We start from the raw sequence: 19,328 nt of genomic DNA, 5'->3' as shown, positions 1-19,328 counted from the left end.
GGGTCAGTGCGATCTATTTAAAAAGGTGTGGGCTTGTTGGCTGTTTCTGTTCGTATCATTGAGTTCATGTACATAATGTTGAAGTCAATATAATTTTAACTGATGCCAATTGAAAAGTAGTGTTTGAAGAAACTTTGGATGAGATATATAATTTCTCTAAAATCTAATTTTAACAGGGGGCCTCCTGAATCAAGTAATTGAGCTTATTGACTCTCGAGCAGAATATAGGAAGCTTAAGTTCCATGTCTCCCTTTGTATCTCAAAAGAACATGCTGCACCTTGTAGAAAAATTAGTTGTCAGCCAGAATGGTAGATTCTCGATGTGTATCATCTCGGGTGAGGGAAGAAGGCTTGACCTGCTGTGAAATGCTTAATGTACTGATAGTGATTATGGCAGTATTAACCTGAATAGCTACTTGAAAAATGTACTGAAGGGCTTCCAGCTCCCGTGGAACTTATTCCAAGCATGAAATACTACTTTCAGGAGAGGAGAACAACAGTGAGAAAATTAGGGAGAGACAAAAGACAGTAATTATAGAAAAGTTTACAGCTTTGACTATTTTGTCCCCTCCAGTTTTTTAAAAAAGCATGAAGAGCATCTATAATGAGAGATTTGAATGCTTGAATCCTGTCTTGCAGACCTGTTAAACCAAAAAAGATGTTGCAATGTAGAACTGTCATTCCATTCTTGAATGAATCTGATCTGGTTCAACAGATAGCTTGATGGGAAAATGCTCCACCTGGTGTACTGAGCCATACAGACCAAGAAGGTGGCAGCTTCAATCCCTGGGCTGTCATGGATTAACAATGTCAGCTGGTACACAAGTGGGAGCAATAAAAATGCCCTGATTACTTACTCCTTCTGGAGAGTATATAACATGCATGGATGTTTGAGTGCAAAATAGTACTCCAGTTTTTTTTTTAAAACTGCCACTAATCGCACTCTACTCGCACATGAAGAATGGCCACTTGAGTCAGATACCCAGAGGGCTGACAGTATCCGTGATACTATAACCCAGCATGAGAATATAAAAGTGCTATGTTTGATAAAGGAAACAATCACTGGTATTAAAAAGTTACAATTCGTATTAAAAAATATTAACTATAAAGACATTACGTTTACTGATTTTGACACACAATCTCTTAAATGGCCACAAATCATCATGCTATCTACTATATGTCTTTTTAAAAGTAGGTCTTAAAATATTTTGCTCAGATTGTAATCTTAAAGTTCTTAAAGTTTATTGAAAAATAAAATTAACCGAGAAATATGTTTATAATCCAGCAAAAGTTAACTGATTGTCAGGTCAAAGGAAAGTTATCAACAGTTGTATAATTAAAAGGTTAAATATATATCATAGGATGTTGCTACTTTTTTTCAAATCAAAATGCTTACAGATTTTAGTGAATGCAGCACTTGACCCACATAAAACCAAGTCAAAAAAGAGATTATAAAGTGCTGATGTCAAAGCTAGTCTGATTTGTCAATCTTTCCCAGTAGCTTCCTCTCTGCAAGCCACATTTCAGAGAGACTCGAATGGTCTCCAGAGGAAATGCTGAAACCATCTGACGTAAGACTGATTTGATTGACTGATTTGACTGATGTAATGTTTAAAAATAAAATAAACAACCTCTGGCAAATTACCCATTCAGACACAACCACCCACAGATTTTCGTGTCACTGGTAGTAACTTTAATGCAGATCAGCTTGTTACAGACACCAATTCAGAATCATGCAAAGTAGTACTTGTATTACAAAAAGATGACAGCTGCAACTTCTAGATGATTCTTCACAAAGGCATATGGTAAATAATGAGAATTAGGAGCAGGAGTAATCATGGCTTCCCACTTTCCTGCACTATCCCCATATCCCTTGATTCCCTTAATATCCAAAAATCCATCGATCTCCATCTTGAATATATTCAAAGACAGAGCCTCCACAGCCCTCTGGGGTAGAGTTCCAGAAATTCACCACCCTCTGAGTGAAGAAATGTCTCCTTATCTCAGTCCTAAATGGCCGACTCCTTATTCTGAGACTGTAACCCCTGGTTCTCGACCCCAGTCAGAGGAAACATCTACCCTGTCAAGCCCTGAAAGAATGTTATATTGTTTCAATGGGATCACACCTCATTCTTCTAAACTCTAGAGAATATAGGCATAGTCTACTCAATCTCATCATAGAACAACCCCCCCCATCCCAGGAATCAATCTGGTAAATCTTCATTGCACTCCCTCAATGGCAAGTATATCGTTCCTTAGATAAGGAGACCAAAACTACGCAATACTCCAGGTGCGGTCTCACCAGGGCTCTATATAATTGCAGTAAAACATCTTTACTCATACTCAAATCCGCTTGTAATAAAGGCCAACATACTATTTGCTTTCTTAATTGCTTGCTGTACCTGCATGTTAACTTTCAGTGATTCATGTACAAGGACACCCAGGTCCCTTTGAACACCAACACTTCCCAATTTTGCACCGTTTAAATAAAAAATAAAAAATAAAAAAATACTCTGCTTTTCTATGTTTTCTATCAAAGTAGGTAACTTCAGATTTCTCCACGTTATATTCCATTTGCCAGGTTCCTGTCCATTCACTCAAACTGTCCATAACCCCTTGAAGTCTCTTTGCATCACAACTTACATTCCCACCCAGCTTTGCATCATATGCAAACTTGGATACATTACATTTTGTCCCCTCATCCAAATCATTGATATAGATTGTGAATAGCTGGGGCTCAAGCACTGAACCTTGCGGCACCCCACTAGTTACAGCCTCTCAACCTGAAAATGACCTGTTTATTCCTACTCTGTTTTCTGTCCGTTAACCAATCCTCAATCCAAGCTCGTATATTGCCCCCACTCTCATGAGCCTTAATTTTGTTCAGTAACCTCTTGTGTGGCACCTTATCGAATGCCTTCTGAAAATCCAAATACACCACATCCACTGGTTCTCTCTCTCCCCACACCCCCCCCCCCCGCCCTTTATCTATTCTGCTAGTTACAACCTCAAAAAAAACTAAGATTTGTCAAACATGATTTCCCTTTCATAAATCCATGTTGACTCTGCCCAATCCTATTCTTTTTTAAGTGTCTTGTTACCACATCCTTAATAATAGATTGTAATAATAATAATGTTGAACTTGAATCAGGATTTCAGTTTACTGCACACACAAGAAAACTCCGTTTACAATTTTGTTTGTACCCTGTACTTCAATCTAAGCTGTGGTTGAATATTGTTTTACACATTGCTGGGTCCTAAAACACCAGTTTACTGTAGTTGGTTCTGTTTGACGGGGTACTACTGTTGTCATAAATCAAATATTTTTTGTTAACGTTTGAATTTGTTCTTTCAGACCTTGTTACCATTGACATCCTGCTTCACGTTTTCTCAAATTATTTTTGAATAAGCTCACAAAGGAGATAGTTGAAAGCCAGAGAAGACTTGATAAACTCCCATCAAGCAAATCTTTGAACAATATCGATTATCGCACTTCTAATAGTTGAATTCCCAATCCAACAGTGATGCCAAGCATTGCATTTCTCAAATGATGCTCCAAATGAGCCAATCAATACTTTAGCCTTTTTCTGTCAGAAACCAACACTGATATGCTTATGCTAATATGTAATAAGTTACAACTATTACTTGAAGAAAGTCGTCATTAGTTTGGGAAGACTGAATTATTTAATACAACTTTCACCGTTTAGAAGGTCCTTTTAACATAATGAAACATTCCAGGGTACTTCATAAAGAAGCCAGGAAATGTACAATTAGTTAGGAGAGATGACTGAAGGCAAGGATATGGATTATGAATCAATTAATTGGGGATGGAGAGCCATTGAATGGCGGTGAGGACATGGGTGATTGATGAGCAGTGCTAGTATTAAAATATTAATAAAAAAATATATTCAGATTGCACTCAACAGTATAGTTTATCTGATCCACTCAATCAGAGTTGACGTAAGAATCTCTTCCTATGGGATACTGTGACTTAGCCCTGTGGAGGTTATGCGAATATAATTTCTGTAATTAACATTTGAATAATGTAGGTTGTAATGTTAAGTTAATATGCTATAGATTTCCGTAATACCTTGTGATTAGGTAGAAATTCCATTGTTTATTTGAAAGTTTTGTTTTTCCATGGATTTAAAGGTGCATCAACTTTAAGGAAAAATGTTTGCCAAACTTTTTTTTGCATTTGCTTACACACACTTACAGTAATGATGGAATTCACATTGAAATACACTCATCATTGTGTCATTTTCACATGATAGCAACATGGTTCTTCTCCTTTCTCATAGTTTTGCAACACCCCCAATGGCTGTGTTGGCTAAAAATAATTGTGTACTGAGAATCACAAACTACAACGTGCCTGTTTTGATTCCTATTTATTCCTGAGATAACTGATCACAACTAGGGTGGAAAAAGTGTTATGGAATTGGCTTGAGTGTTTCAGGGTTAGGAGTTTCTGCTTCTGATCGCTATCCTTTCACCTCACTGGAAAGTGCTTGTGGGGATATCGGGTGAAAACAGGAGCAAACTTAGCTGAATAGCCAGCTGTCACTCACTGTCCTTGCTCAAATGGTTCTTTGGAAACCGGTTTATGATCTTGTTTCAGGCTGCACATGGAGAAGCATGGTGAATGGCTTTTTCTGGTTTTGTACTCTTTATTACAGCACCAGATGCTTATGAATGAGGAAGGTCATTTGATCCATCTCAATTTATTCATCCAGAAGAACCTCACCCTCAATTTGCTGCATCTTGTAGTTTCATTAAATTATTCCAGGGTTTTTATCTCCCATTACTGCCTGAAAATCCATTCCAAGTGTCTTTCCATGAAAAAAAAACCCTGATGTCAGTACTGAAATTGCCCTTTGCTAGTTTGAACGTTTATCCCCTTGAATTTAACGTTTTATTCCGGATAAGGTGTCTGCCTTGGTTCAGTGGTAGTGCACTCGCCCGTGCCAGATGGTTGTGGGTTCAAGCCCTGCTCTAGAGACTTGGATCACATAATCTACTTTGACACCAGTGCAGCACTACTGAGGTGATTGCTGCATTGTCACAGCTGTTAAAGATAACCCCCCACCCCCACCACCAACTATCTCCTTAAACCTCTCCCTTCACTCTCACCTCGAACATGTGCAAGGAGCACATGGATTTCTTTCACTAAAATTGAAACCATTCGATCCTCTGCCTCCAGAGGTGATTTGCACGACAATGATTCAAAAGTGATTTTATTTCTCACTGTCACTGAAGTTGTAATGTACATTTGGAGAGGGCCTGTACTCTGGATTCACATTACAAGATATTAGCAAAACTACATTCCACTGATCCTATTGTGTAATTGTTGTGTAAATGCACCTGTAATGGTTCCTGGAAACTTCTTGTTGAATTCAGCTACTCAAAATGAGCCTTTTGTTCAAACTTGGACAAAAATTCTTTAGTCACCGTAGTAGTTAAATGTAACCTGAATGAGATGCATATCTGATGCAAGAATACAGTGCTAGTTTATTTAAAATGACGTGCAACTACCACCCAATCATTGTTTAGAAGACCTGCGCAGCGTGTGGGAAATTATTTTGCATCAGTAAGTTGCTGTTTAAGTGACATTTGTTTTTTTTATGGTTAATAACATGCAGGAGGGACACAGTCCCGTATGACTGGGATGTCAGAGCCTCAATAGCTCTGCCACACATCCGCTTTGCGCTCTTCCGATAACGTTATTTTTTTTTCCAGTTCTGACAAAAGGTCATCGACTTGAAACGTTAAACAATTTTATTTGTTCCAGAAAGAGACGGGAGGAGAATCTGCTCAGTTCTTGTATCCACGTTACCTCTTGTTTCTCTCTTCACAGGTGCTGCCTGGCCTGCTGAGCATTTTCTGTTTCTATATTATATATATATTTTTAAACCCATCAAAAAAAAAACGAACTAATTAACTTCCTAGAGATTAAAACCATTGATTCTCCCTGCTCAACCAAACGTGAAGATGGTTAAAGAAATAGTCTGCAAACCCCAAATGCAGTGACGGGGGAAAAACCCCACAGCTGCCATTACGCACATCCGTAGCCCTCCATCTTATGTTGGCTCAGGCTGCTCGTGCCCCCCTTTGACCCCGCCCCCCCGCTCGTGCATTGGCCGTTACTGACTGCCGCCGAGGGACCGAGTGGTAGCGCTATCGCGGACGTTTTCATATCGATTGTCGTCTGAAACCCCCCAAAAAAGTCCTACCCCGCCACACACAAGTTTGGGACTTTATGAAGTTGAGCGTGTAAGGAAAGAGTGAACTCGGACTTGTGGATTGCAACTGCAGAGGATATGGGTGGAATGAAACGTGGGGTTGTGGTGACGCGCAACGTTGGCGCAGTTTCCTGTTCAAGGCGGGGATTGAAGGCCTTGGGTGGTGTTGAGATGAGGTTTTGCAGACGCCCCTATTTGGTATCAGTTAAAGGGTAGCGATCATTAAGGTACCGACTTTTTTTTTAAGTGGGCCGCCAAGAAATAACGAACGCGGTGCAGATGAAAAAAAAATCGGGGTTGTTTAATTAGACTTTTTTTTTCTTGCTGTCACTTGTGTTTTATTCTTGCTTATCACGGCAAACGAGACAAGGGTGGGCGGAGGAAACGTTACAAGGACACCCTCGAAGCCTCCCTGATAAAGTGCAACATCCCCACTGACACCTGGGAGTCCCTGGCCCAAGACTGCCCTCAATGGAGGAAGTGTATCGAGTCTCGTCGCTGAGAGCATGCAGAAACCAAGCGCAGGCAGCAGAAAGCACGTGCGGCAAACCTGCCCCACCCACCCTTTCCCTCAACGACTATCCCACAGGGACTGTGGTTCTCGTATTAGACTTTTCAACCACCTAAGGATTCATTTTAAGAGTGGAAGCAAGTCTTCCTCGATTCCGAGGGACTGCCTATGATGATGATGATTCTTACTTCTTAAGACTTTGAACAATTTTTATTCTCGATGAAGAAAATCCAGAACTCAAGCTATATTTGCCATAGTTCCCCCTTGTTTTGGGCAAAAAGTGGCAATCTTACCTACAAGATAGTATCTTGGGATATTGCCTTAAACAATTAGTATTTGTTGCAGGCTCAATTTTTCCTTGCAGTGGGGATGGGAAATGGTGGGTGGGAGACGCCACAAGAGCAATAATTGTAAGGAGGTAGCTGCAGCATCAACATTTTCTAAAACTTTAAATTTAGATTTACTTTTTTGTTCAAATATTGAGTGCAATGATCTCAGCATAACATTTTAAACAATGGTGTGTTGCAAGTCTGAAATGAAAACCGATATTACTACACATGTATAGCAGATTGATCAGAATTTGAAAGAGAAAAATTTGAATTATTTTTGGGTGTGTCCCTGCACTAAGATACCCAAAACATTGATCTATCTTTTTCTTTTGGATGCTAATTGACATACTGGCCATTGTTTACTCTGTATAATACTGACATTTCATACTTTAAATATAGATAGACAGATTTTTGAGCGATAAGTGAATGCCGAGTAATAAGATTACTGGGAGCGATAAGGGAGTAAAGGGTTATGGGGAGCGGACAAGGAAGTGGAGCTGAGTCCATAATCAGATCAGCCATGATCTTATGGCCTACTCCTGCTTCTATTTTTTATGTTCTTAAAAATCTTCTTGTTTATGCCTCGTAAAGGTTATTGAATTATTTTAAACTTAGATAGTTAAGTTATAAATGTTACAGTTTGTTTTGAACCTTTAGCTGAGGTAACAAATGTAATGCGATACAGCAAGAAAGACTACATTGTTGTGGTGTACTGGCTCTCTTTCTGAATTCCTATTGCTTGTGAGTTACTCACCTCTCAGTGGAACATAGTGAAACATCCCAAGGCGCTTCACAGGAGTATTATGAGATAAGGGAGGGGTAAGGCCATGGAGGATTTAAAAATAATGATGAGCATTTTCAAATCGAGGTGTTGCTTAACCGGAAGCCAATGTAGGTCACTGAGTACTGGGGTGATGGGTGAGTGGGACTTGGTGCGAGTTAGGACACGGGCAGCTGAGTTTTGGATCACCTCCAGTTTAGGTAGGGTAGAATGTGGGAGGCCAGCCAAAAGTACGTTGGAATAGTAAAGTCTCGAGGTAACAAAATGATGGATGAGATCTTCAGCAGCGCATGAGCTGAGGCAAGGGCGGAGGTGAACGATGTTACGTAGGTGGAAATAGGCGATCTTAGTTATGCTGCGGATATGTGGTTGAAAGCTAATTTCGGGATCAAATATGACATCAAGGTTGCGAACAGTGTAGTTTAGCCCCAGACAGGAGTTAGAGAGCAGGATGGAGTCAGTGACTAGGGAACGGAGTTTGTGGCAGGGACCGAAAACAGTGGCTTCGGTCTTCCCAATGTTCAATTGAGTGGAAAACCCTCCAAAATCAGCAACTCCCAGTCATTTTATTACTCGGCATTCATTTATTTTGATGGAGAAGCGGCATTGATTATTTTAAACCGTGTTTATTATACAGTAAACTTTATCTCTAAGTCTGAAATCACAGGAAAGCTGTCTGTGGAAATGATGCTACCACGGTACTTAAACAACTCCAGGCAGGCGTAGCAATAAATACAGAAAATGGTGGCTTGTCATCATCTGAAAATCTTGATAAGAATTAGTAAGAGAAAATATGCAAGTATCCTCTAGGAATGATTCAAACAGTGAGGGAAGAGGAAAACTGCAGGCAAAGACGAACACAGATTTCATAGCAAGGAATTCTTTTGTTTAAAAGCTGGAAAGAGATGAAAAATGCTAAATGATATGCCAATGTCTGAGACTGTGAGTGGGAGTGAAAAAGACAAAATGCGAGTACAACAACCTCAATAAGGAATGGAGTAAAATGAAACGTGAGTGGAAGAACCTGTCTGGAAAATGGGTGTTCAACAGATCAATCACACAATTTGTGTTTGGTGTCCTCAATACCGAAGAAACTACCATGAAGCAATGAGTATAGTATACTAGATTAGAGGAAGCATATTTAAATCACTGTTTTACATGGATAGAGTGTTTGAAACCCTCGGCAAAGGCTTGGACAGGTATTCCTTTGGTTGCAGGAGAGAATGCTTGAGGAAGAGCATCCAGAAAGAATGGTGATGATTGACAGAACAACATTTTCATGGCGGGAATAGTAAGATTAAGATTTGCGATGTGGTGTGACTGCACTGTAAATAGTGGACAGTGATTGCTGGATGCAGATACTAATAGGATGAAGTGTGGTCAAAAGGGGCTCTGTTTTCATGAGAGGGGCAAGAGTGGAGTATCATACAATGGGGCAGATGTGGTTGAGAGCGTTGTTGATTGCAAATCGAAAAATCTTGTTAGAGGTAAAGGGGGGATCTTCCAAAGATCTGGTGTGGAACAGCAGCTAAAGTGGAGAAATTGAGGCTGGCGCCTTTGCAGAAAGGATGAAACACGGTCCAAATATTTGAAAAAGTTGGTGGGCTTCTGATAGATGTTGGTATTAAGCCCGCTACTAGAGAAGGAGCCAGATAGAGAGAAAGAAAAGCATAGGAAAGGGAGTGGGTTTGGAAGGGGGTAGATAGATGTGTGTGGTGAGGGATGCAAGATGTGGTCAGATGATCGAGGAAATGAGGCAAGTGAGGCTTTGTGAGATGGCACGGTTGAGTGTGCAGCCATGAATATGGGTAGTGGAGTATATATAAAGAGAGAGGGTAAGGGAAGACAGGAGGGCAATGAAATCAGAGGAGAGAGGGCATTGTGGGTTGAGTTGGAGATTGAAATCACTGAGGATGAGGAGTTCAACTTCATTTTGAAAATCCCAACTATCTAGCCGTTGGTTCTCCATTTGCCATAGATTGATTTTTTTGGACTCTAGAGAAATTAAGGGATTTGGGGATCGGGCGGGAAAGTTGGGTTGAGGTCGAAGATCAGCCATGATCTTATTGAATAGCTCATAGGGCCATATGGCCCACTCATGCTCCTAATTCATGTTCTTAATGCCATGATACCTGCAGCTGTCGATCTGCTCAACCACTCCTTCACCAGAACCTTTGATGCCCTAGTTTCCAGAAAAAAAACATACTCTCTCCCTCCTTGATTGTTCCCCTGGTTTGGCTCCCATCTTCAATTCCTCAACTTTAAGGGGTGAGTATATCTGGTTTGCAATTAGTTTAGCCATCGATCAACAGATCTGGCTGGACAAGGTCTTAGCTGAAATTTTTTAACCAAGTCACTAACGTGGTAGATAGGGGAGTGTCTATGGATGTTATTTGTATGGACTTCCAGAAGGCATTCACACAAGAGACTGAGCAAAAATGGAAGTGAATGGAATTGGAGGCAACCTTTTTGGTAGGGAATTGGTTAGGAGGTAGGAGACAGACATTAAGGATAATGAGCATGTACTCCAGTTGGCAGGATGTGACTAGTGTCTCCCAGGGATTTGTACCGAGGCCTCAGTTTTATAAATGAAGAAATATAGAGCCATATATCCAAGTTTGCTGCTGACACCAATGGCACAGTAAGTAGTGTAGCTGGGAGCAGAAAGTTGCAAAGAGACATTGACAGATTAAGTAAGTGGATTACAAAACATGTTTGATTTTGGAAACAGTGCAGAAGTTCAATGCAATGTTGTCTGTTAAAAGTTTGCATGAAGGCGAAAGAAACAGAACCAAACTAGTTCAATGAAATTAACAGAGTTTTAATTTATTTTGTTTCTAGTGACTTTTATTTGTTTTTTCTGATGGAGACTGTCAGACACAGTGAGGAGGCGCTGAGGACAGCCTTGATATCTAACCATAAAACCCTAATTGAACTGTATCAGAAATTCAGTCCAAGGGTGAAACGACTCCTAGAAGAAGCATTTCGGCCTGATAGCATCCTTTTCAAACCTATTCAGTTGCATTTGAAGTCTGACTGGATCCTCAGCCACCCTGAACCAAAGCAAGATTTCTACACATTTTACAACAACCCGGATAGGAAGGCTCCAGTTCCTGGGAAAAACATTATTTACATCCAGATCATTGGTATGATGCTATAAAACTATTTCATTTAGATTTTTGAATAACGAGATTGTCTATCTATTCCTTAAAAAGGAATTCATTTTCTAATTAATTCAAGGACTTCTTTGTGTCCAAAATCAAGGATCTGCATGCTGCACAGCTTCTCCCCGTTGCCCTCCACTACCGTAACTGAATTCTGGAAAGGCCCCACCTGTTCCCTTGTTCCCTTTCCTGACCATCTTACTTTCCCTCCTCAGCCTCCTGCTCACTGACATCATCAACACCTCTCAATGATTTGCAATTACCATTTATTCCAATCTTCCATTTAAAAAAATCTTGGAATGTTTTGTTGAAACTGTTCTTGCTACTCCTTATTCAAGACCTTCAATACAGATTTTGCTCTGTTCACAATAGTGAGGCACAACATAAGAATTAGAAGCAGGAAATGGCCATACGGCCCATTGAGCCTGCTCCACCATTCAATAAGATCATGGCTGATCTTCGATCTCAACTTCACTTTCCTGCCCGATCCCCATATCCCTTGATTTCCCTAGAGTTCAAAAATCTATTTACCTCAGCCTTGCATATACTCAATGACTCCGCATCTACAGGCCTTTGGGGTCGAGAATTCCAATGATTCGCGACTCGATTGAGTGAAGAAATTCCTCTTCATCTCAGTCTTAAATGGCAGATCACTTATCCTAGCATTATGTCCACTAGTTGCATACTCTCCAGCCGGGGGAAACAACCTCTCCAGAATCCCCTTCAGAATCTTTTTATGTTTCAATGAGATCACGTCTCATTCTTCTGAACTCGAGAGTATAGACCCAATCATAGAAACGTAGAAAATAGGTGCAGGATCGGCCATTCGGCCCTTCGAGCCTGCACCACCATTCAATAAGATCATGGCTGATCATTCACTCAGTACCCCTTGCCTGCTTTCTCTCCATACCCCTTGATCCCCTTAACCGTAAGGGCCATATCTAACTCCCTCTTGAATATATCCAATGAACTGGCATCAACAACTCTCTGCGGCAGGGAATTCCACAGGTTAACAACTCTCTGAGTGAAGAAGTTTCTCCTCATCTCCGCCCTAAATGGCCTACCCCTTATCCTAAGACACTGTCCCCTGGTTCTGGACTTCCCCAACATCGGGAACATTCTACCCGCATCTAACCTGTCACGTCCTGTCAGAATCTTACATGTTTCTATGAGATCCCCTCTCATCCTTCTAAACTCCAATGTATAAAGGCCCAGTTGATCCAGTCTCTCCTCATATATGTCAGTCCAGCCATCCCGGGAATCAGTCTGGTGAACCTTCGCTGCACTCCCTCAATAGCAAGAACGTCCTTCCTCAGATTAGGAGACCAAAACTGAACACAATATTCCAGGTGGGGCCTCACCAAGGCCCTGTACAACTGCAGTAAGACCTCCCTGCTCCTATACTCAAATCCCCTAACGATGAAGGCCAACATACCATTTGCCTTCTTCACCGCCTGCTGTACCTGTATGCCAACTTTCAATGACTGATGAACCATGACACCTAGGTCTAGTTGCATCTCCCCGTTTCCTAATCTGCCGCCATTCAGATAATATTCTGTCTTCGTGTTTTTACCCCCAAAGTGGATAACCTCACATTTATCCACATTATACTGCACCTGCCATGCATTTGCCCACGCACCTAACCTGTCCAAGTCGCCCTGCAGCCTCTTAGCGTCCCCCTCACTGCTCACACCGCCACCCAGTTTAGTGTCATCTGCAACCTTGGAGATATTACACTCAATTCCTTCATCCAAATCATTGATGTATATTGTAAAGAGCTGGGGTCCCAGCACTGAGCCCTGCGGCACTCCACTAGTCACTGCCTGCCATTCTGAAAAGGACCCGTTTATCCCGACTATCTACTTCCTGTCTGCCAACCAGTTCTCTATCCACATCAATACATTACCCCCAATACCATGTGCTTTGATTTTGCACACCAATCTCTTGTGTGGGACCTTGTCAAAGGCCTTTTGAAAGTCCAAGTACACCACATCCACTGGTTCTCCCTTGTCCACTCTACTAGTTACATCCTCAAAAAATTCCAGAAGATTTGTCAAGCAAGATTTCCCCTTTCATAAATCCATGCTGACTTGGACCAATCCTGTCACTGCTTTCCAAATGCGCTGCTATTTCAATCTCAATCTCTCCTCGTAGGACAACCCTCTCATCCCAGGGATCAATCTAGTGAATAAAAACAGAAAATGCTGGCAATCTCAGCAGGTCAGGCAGCATCTGTGGAGGGGAAGAAGCAGAGTTAACGTTTCGTGTCGATGACCCCTTGTCCGAAGGGTTATCGACCCATATATCTAAATTCATTGGTGTTCAGCCTAACAATTCAAGGATGTAAGCATTGGTAAATGAGAAGATGGATTACAGTGAGCCTTGGCTATTATCATTGTCAGAAAAGGGTAAAAACTGTAGCATAATTAAATTAATCTACTTTGAATGTAGTTACGGCTACAGTATAGTTATGATAACTGCTTGCAATTTAGTTGTAACAATTATTCTACCTCACAGTCCCATCTACAAACATACAAATGTTGTCAATCAACTTTTACAAGATCTTACCATTTTTGCAAAGAAACATGTGCATCAATATTATATTTAAATTATTTTTAGCTTTTAGCCACAGCCTGTGACTTATTTTTGTGAAATTGTATGAATGATTTATGATTTCATTTTTATAATAAAATCAGCTTTCAATTAATGTTGGCTAGCTGGTAAATTAAATTGTCTTAATTAAATTAAATTGTTTAAAACTCTGGATACTTTTTTTGCTTACTATATATGTTGTATTTTCTGTGTTCAGGTTCATTTGGTGACTCGGAGGCAACTACTAAGTCATACATACACTGGTTAAAGGAATACTGTGAGGCATTTTTCTATGGTGTGCAGGTCAAATTCCAGGATCCCGTTCCAGTTTCCCACACCGGTTCTATGTTCCGTATTAATACGTATTCACACAATCTGCAGATTCATGCAGGTACTACTCCTCAGTAAAACAATTCTCAAATATTTTGTTTAAAGGGTTGCATGCATTACGAATTACTTGCTAGTTATCACATTGTTATACTGTTAACAGTATATCAAGTTCAGGTTCTTCAAACAAAACAAGAAGAAATGAATATAGCCACTGTGTGACATTGTGCCTGCCCTGGAGATAGCATACAGACAGATGGAACCAGCTGAACTGAGGGTTTTCAAAATGTGTATTTCTAATGTATAAAATAACATTTAAAAAAAATATACCATGAGTAATAATTTTTTCCCATCTTCTAAGCCTACTGTGGAAGCATATCAATCTTTGGATGAGGGGCAAGTCAGCTCCCAGAATTTTGCCCATTACTGCTTGGTAATTGAGAGTGGCTTAGGACAATTATCCCTGATATTTCTGATTTCTCATCCCGATAATTAGTCACAATTGCATTGCATAAATGTATCCAAATACTGAACCTTCTTAATAAAGTTTCTTAACAATTACATACTGAAAAGGGGGAGGAAAGAAATGTTAAGTCATGATGCTGCAGCTACCATGGTGTGGGGCAGGCTTGATGGACAAGCTGATCTTTTCCTACACATCAATTTCTTATGTTCGTATGTCAGAAGTGGAATATTAAAATTGTGATGGAACCAGACTTTTGAACTGGGACAATAATTTGAAAATTGGAGTTGGAGGGAATGTGGTGGCATAAATAGGAAACTGGATGGTAAGAAACAGAGAACGGGATAAAATGCACCGTCTCAGATTCCTGAACAGCGACACATGCTGTTTTCCCAGATATTGATGCCGAGACCCTAGCTTTTCATCTTATTATAAATATCCTGGAATTGGGAATAAAGGGCATATATCAAAGTTTGCAGATGAATCTAATATAAGAAAGACAGACTTGCATTTATATAGTGCCTTTCACAACCACCGGATGTCTCAAAGGGCTTTACAGCCAATGAAGTACTTTTGGAGTGTAGTCATTGTTGTAATGTGGGAAACCTTGTGCACAGCAAGCTCCCACAAACAGCAATGTGATAATGACCAGATAATCTGTATTTGTTGTGTTGATTGAAGGATAAATATTGGATAACTCCCCTGCTCTTCTTCAAAATAGTGCCATGGGATCTTTTATGTTCACCTGAGAGGGCAGATGGGACCTCAGTTTAATCTCTCATCTGAAAGATGGTACCTCTGACAGTGCAGCACTCCCTCAGCACTGACCTGGAGTGTCAGCCTAGATTTATGTGGTGGAGTGGGACTTGAACTCACAACCTTCTGACTCAGAGGCAAGAGTGCTATCCACTGAGCCATAGCTGACCGGGATATATATAGAAACATAGAAAATAGGTGCAGGAGTAGGCCATTCGGCCCTTCAAGCCGGCACCACCATTCAATAGAATCATGGCTGATCATGCAACCTCAGTACCCCATTCCTGCTTTCTCTCCATACCCCTTGATTCCTTTAGATGTAAGGGCCACATCTAACTCCCTTTTGAATATACCTAACGAACAGGCTTCAACAATTTTCTGTGGTAGAGAATTCCACAGGTTCACAATTCTCTTGAGTGAAGAAGTTTCTCCTCATCTCGGTCCTAAATGGCTTACCCCTTCTCCTTAGACTGTGACTCCTGGTTCTGGACTTACCGAACATCAGGATCATTCTTCCTGCATCTAACCTGTCCAATCCTGTCAGAATTTTATATGTTTCTATGAGATCCCCTCTCATTCATCTAAATTCCAGTGAAAATAAGCCTAGTCGATCCAGTCAGTCCTGCCATCCCGGGAATCAGTCTGGTGAACCTTCGTTGCATTCCCTCAATAGCAAGAATGTCCTTCCTCAGATTAGGAGACCAAAACTGTACACAATATTCAAGGTGTGGCCTCACCAAGGCCCTGTACAACTGCAGTAAGACCTCCCTGCTCCTATACTCAAAACCCCTAGCTATGAAGGCCAACATGCTATTTGCCTTCTTTACCGCCTACTGTACCTGCATGCCAACTTTCAATGACTGATGTACCATGACACCCAGGTCTCGTTGCACCTCCCCTTTTCCTAATCTGTCACCATTCAGATAATATTCTGCCTTCCTGTTTTTGCCAGCAAAGTGGATAACCTCACATTTATCTACATTTATATTGCATCTGCCATGCATTTGCCCACTCACCTAACCTGTCCAAGTCACCCTGCAGCCTCTTAGCATCCTCCTCACAGCTCACACTGTCAACCAGCTTAGTGTCATCTGCAAACTTGGAGATATTACATTCAACTCCTTTGTCCAAATCATTAATGTATATTGTGAAGAAGAGAGCAGAAAATTGCAAAATGGCAAAAAAATCAAGCAAAATGGAAGATGCAGTTTAATGTTGCAAACATAGCTTTGGATTTAAGAATTGCGGATGGGAGTAAAATCCAATGAGGAATGATGATGATGATGTATGAACAAAATAATTTAGGAGTCCAGCTTCTGAAGTAATTAAGTTAGCTCATAGGTGCAAAAAGTGATTAAAAAAGCTGATGCCATGTTGGACTTCACAAGAATGGGAAAGCAAAGAGTTGCTTCTGTAATTTCTGTGTTCAGAGGACTAATCTGACTATTTGGAATATTATGTTCAGTTTTAGGCACTCTACTTAGGAAGGATATACTGGTCTTTGAAAATTATTCCTGGAAGAGGCTGAAAATGTTTCCCTCTATGCTTCTGCACCACCACTTTGTGCCTGCAATCAAGTGGGGCTGGAATTATTTTTCCCGTGTGTTCTGTTTTAATGGGGAAGCAACTGAAGATTTGTTTCCTATGGATAAACTTGTGCTTAATTTTCTGGTTGTATCTACTTTTGAATATATTTGTAGGTAGTAATGTTTCTTCAAGCTTGTCATTTGCAATTTCTTGCTTTTTGCATAGGTGGTATTCTTAAATACCTGAAGAAGAAAAAGCCCAAGGATGCTTTCTGTATTGTTGGAATTACAACGATTGACCTTTATCCAGAAGATTCTTGGAATTTTGTGTTTGGGCAGGCGTCCCTCACAGAAGGTAAAGAATCGCAGGAAGTACATTCTCCTCCCCCTGCTCTTTTTGTTTTTGTTCATATTTAAATTTTTGTAGTGACCCTCAGATCTTCCTGTAAAGGTGGTTCATTTATATGATCATCAGCTTTGTGTTCTTAACAATCCATCAAACGTCAAACAACCTTTACAGTACATGAGTATATTTCTGTTTCTTGTCCTGGCCCTTTGAATAACTTTTGACAGAGCCAGAACAAAGTAACTGAGTGCTATTAATGAAAGGCTCACCTGTGGAAAAAGCTGTTAGTGGAACAACTAATTTGCCACTGAGGAATTAAACAATCAGTTTCATATTGTATGTTCTCTTAGGAGTAGAGGAGGCTGACACTTGCCTACTGCTCCATCTCTCCATTTGAGAATTGCCTCAGAAATCTGTAAAATCTAAGTCAGAGGGAAGAAGTGCTTTGCTGGAAATCTGAGACTGATATCAGCCTACTGTGCTCTTGTAGAGAGCTGGCAGTGCTGTCTGTTTTATTTCCATGAATAAAGCTGCCAATCAGTAGTTTTTGCCAGCACATTTTCCACATGTGACTGGTTGTCATTAAAATTGCTTATCTCAATTATTTGTGGTTCTATGCCGATTGGGTCGGTAAGTTAAGAAGTGGAGCATTTTTTTTTAAAGTAAGGCACTTTCCACCAATTTGAATGAAATTGGGAAAGAGCTAAATTCCAGCCAGCAGTTGAATACAATTCTAATGAACTGCAGCATCCAGTTTCTGTTCACTACAGCTGGGAATTGTGACATTTTTGCTACTATGTGGAAAGTGAGTAAATTTCTTTTGATCTCCTAAATGACGTGAACATTTTTCAATATTTATACTTCTAAATTAGGAGCATTTCTTGCTTCAGAAATAAAATGCAATTTATTGAATGCAACAATGGAATGTTTATATATTGTTTACCATAACAGATTTTCAACAGACGAGTTAGCTAATTGTAGATGCGATTTTCTTCTAAAACATTTGATTTACTTCTACAGGCCAGTTGAAGAAATGCTGAAGTATGATGGTTTAAACTATTTCCCTTTTATGCATCTTTTACAGGGATGGGCATTTTTAGCTTTGCGAGATATGATGATGATTTTTACAGCATGAATTATAAAGGAAAGCTGAAGGAAAAGCAGCAACATCTGGCTCCTGACGATTATTCACTCTTTGATGGATACTACACACCACCCGTTACAAGCAAGCTGCTGCTAAGATCATGCAAGGTGGGTGTGTATGCAAAACTGAAGATGTTGCATTTGGAGACAGTTACTTTAAATAGCAGTAGAGTTTATGGGGTCAAGTTTCGGGCCGCACCTAGAACAGCGCAGCCCCGCAAGCCACGCCTGATTTCAGTGCTCAAAACCGCGCCTAAAACTTACCTCGATATTCTCCCCACTGCTGGAACGTTCCAGGCCCTTCACAAGCTGTTGGGGGCAGAGCCAGGTCCCGGCGCTGAAAACACTGCCGGGACCTCTGCACATGCGCACTAAAGTGCGCGTGCATGTGCAGTAGCTCTAGGCGCCCAAGGCTATGCGGGAGGGGCCCGAAGCACGCCGCCCCTAGCTCTGGCTGAATGGGCTCACTGAGGCGGCGAAGATTGGACTGGACCTCCCTCCTCGAGCTCCTGGTCTGGCTCCCACACCCGCCCTGTTCAGCTCCCGCACCCTCCGGTTCTCCCCCCCCCACCCCCCCCCCCATTCAGTTCCCGCTTCCTCTCCTCTTCCCCCCCCGCCCCCCCCTCTCCTCCCCACCCCCCCTCGCTCACCTTTCCCCACCCTCTCCTCTTCCCCCTCCCTCCCACTGCTCTTCTCCCTCCCTCCCTCTCCTCTCCCCCTCCCTCCCTCTCCTCTCCCCCTCCCTCCCTCTCCTCTCCTCCCTCCCTCCCTCTCCTCTCCCCCTCCCTCCCTCTCCTCTCCCCCTCCCTCCCTCTCCTCTCCCCCTCCCTCCCTCTCCTCTCCCCCTCCCTCCCTCTCCTCTCCCCCTCCCTCCCTCTCCTCTCCCCCTCCCTCCCTCTCCTCTCCCCCTCCCTCCCTCTCCTCTCCCCCTCCCTCCCTCTCCTCTCCTCCCCACCCCCCCTCCCTCTCCTTTCCCCACCCTCCTCTTCCCCCTCCCTCCCACTGCTCTTCCCCCTCCCTCCCTCCCTCTGCTCTCCTCCCTTTCTCTCCTCTCCCCTCCCTCCCTCTCCTCTCCCCTCCCTCCCTTCCTCTCCTCTCCCCCTCCCTCCCTCTCCTCTCCCCCTCCCTCCCTCTCCTCTCCCCCTCTCTCC

General features: G+C 41.7%; 1 protein-coding gene across 1 annotated transcript; it reads left to right on the top strand.

Annotated features, from left to right (window-relative positions):
- Positions 1-6,167: 6,167 nt before the first annotated feature.
- On the top strand, positions 6,168-18,285 carry LOC139258376 (archaemetzincin-2; the record flags this gene model as incomplete). Its single annotated transcript, XM_070874754.1, has 5 exons — positions 6,168-6,270; positions 10,702-11,006; positions 13,834-14,007; positions 16,915-17,043; positions 18,119-18,285. Coding segments are annotated over exons 1-5 (789 nt in total), but the record flags the coding sequence as incomplete, so codon positions are not given.
- Positions 18,286-19,328: the final 1,043 nt, after the last annotated feature.

The sequence above is a fragment of the Pristiophorus japonicus genome, unplaced genomic scaffold, assembly GCF_044704955.1.
Source record: "Pristiophorus japonicus isolate sPriJap1 unplaced genomic scaffold, sPriJap1.hap1 HAP1_SCAFFOLD_951, whole genome shotgun sequence".
Classification (NCBI taxonomy): domain Eukaryota; kingdom Metazoa; phylum Chordata; class Chondrichthyes; family Pristiophoridae; genus Pristiophorus; species Pristiophorus japonicus.
Note: the sequence above shows the minus strand (reverse complement) of the source record. Positions and strands in the feature narration are given on the sequence as shown.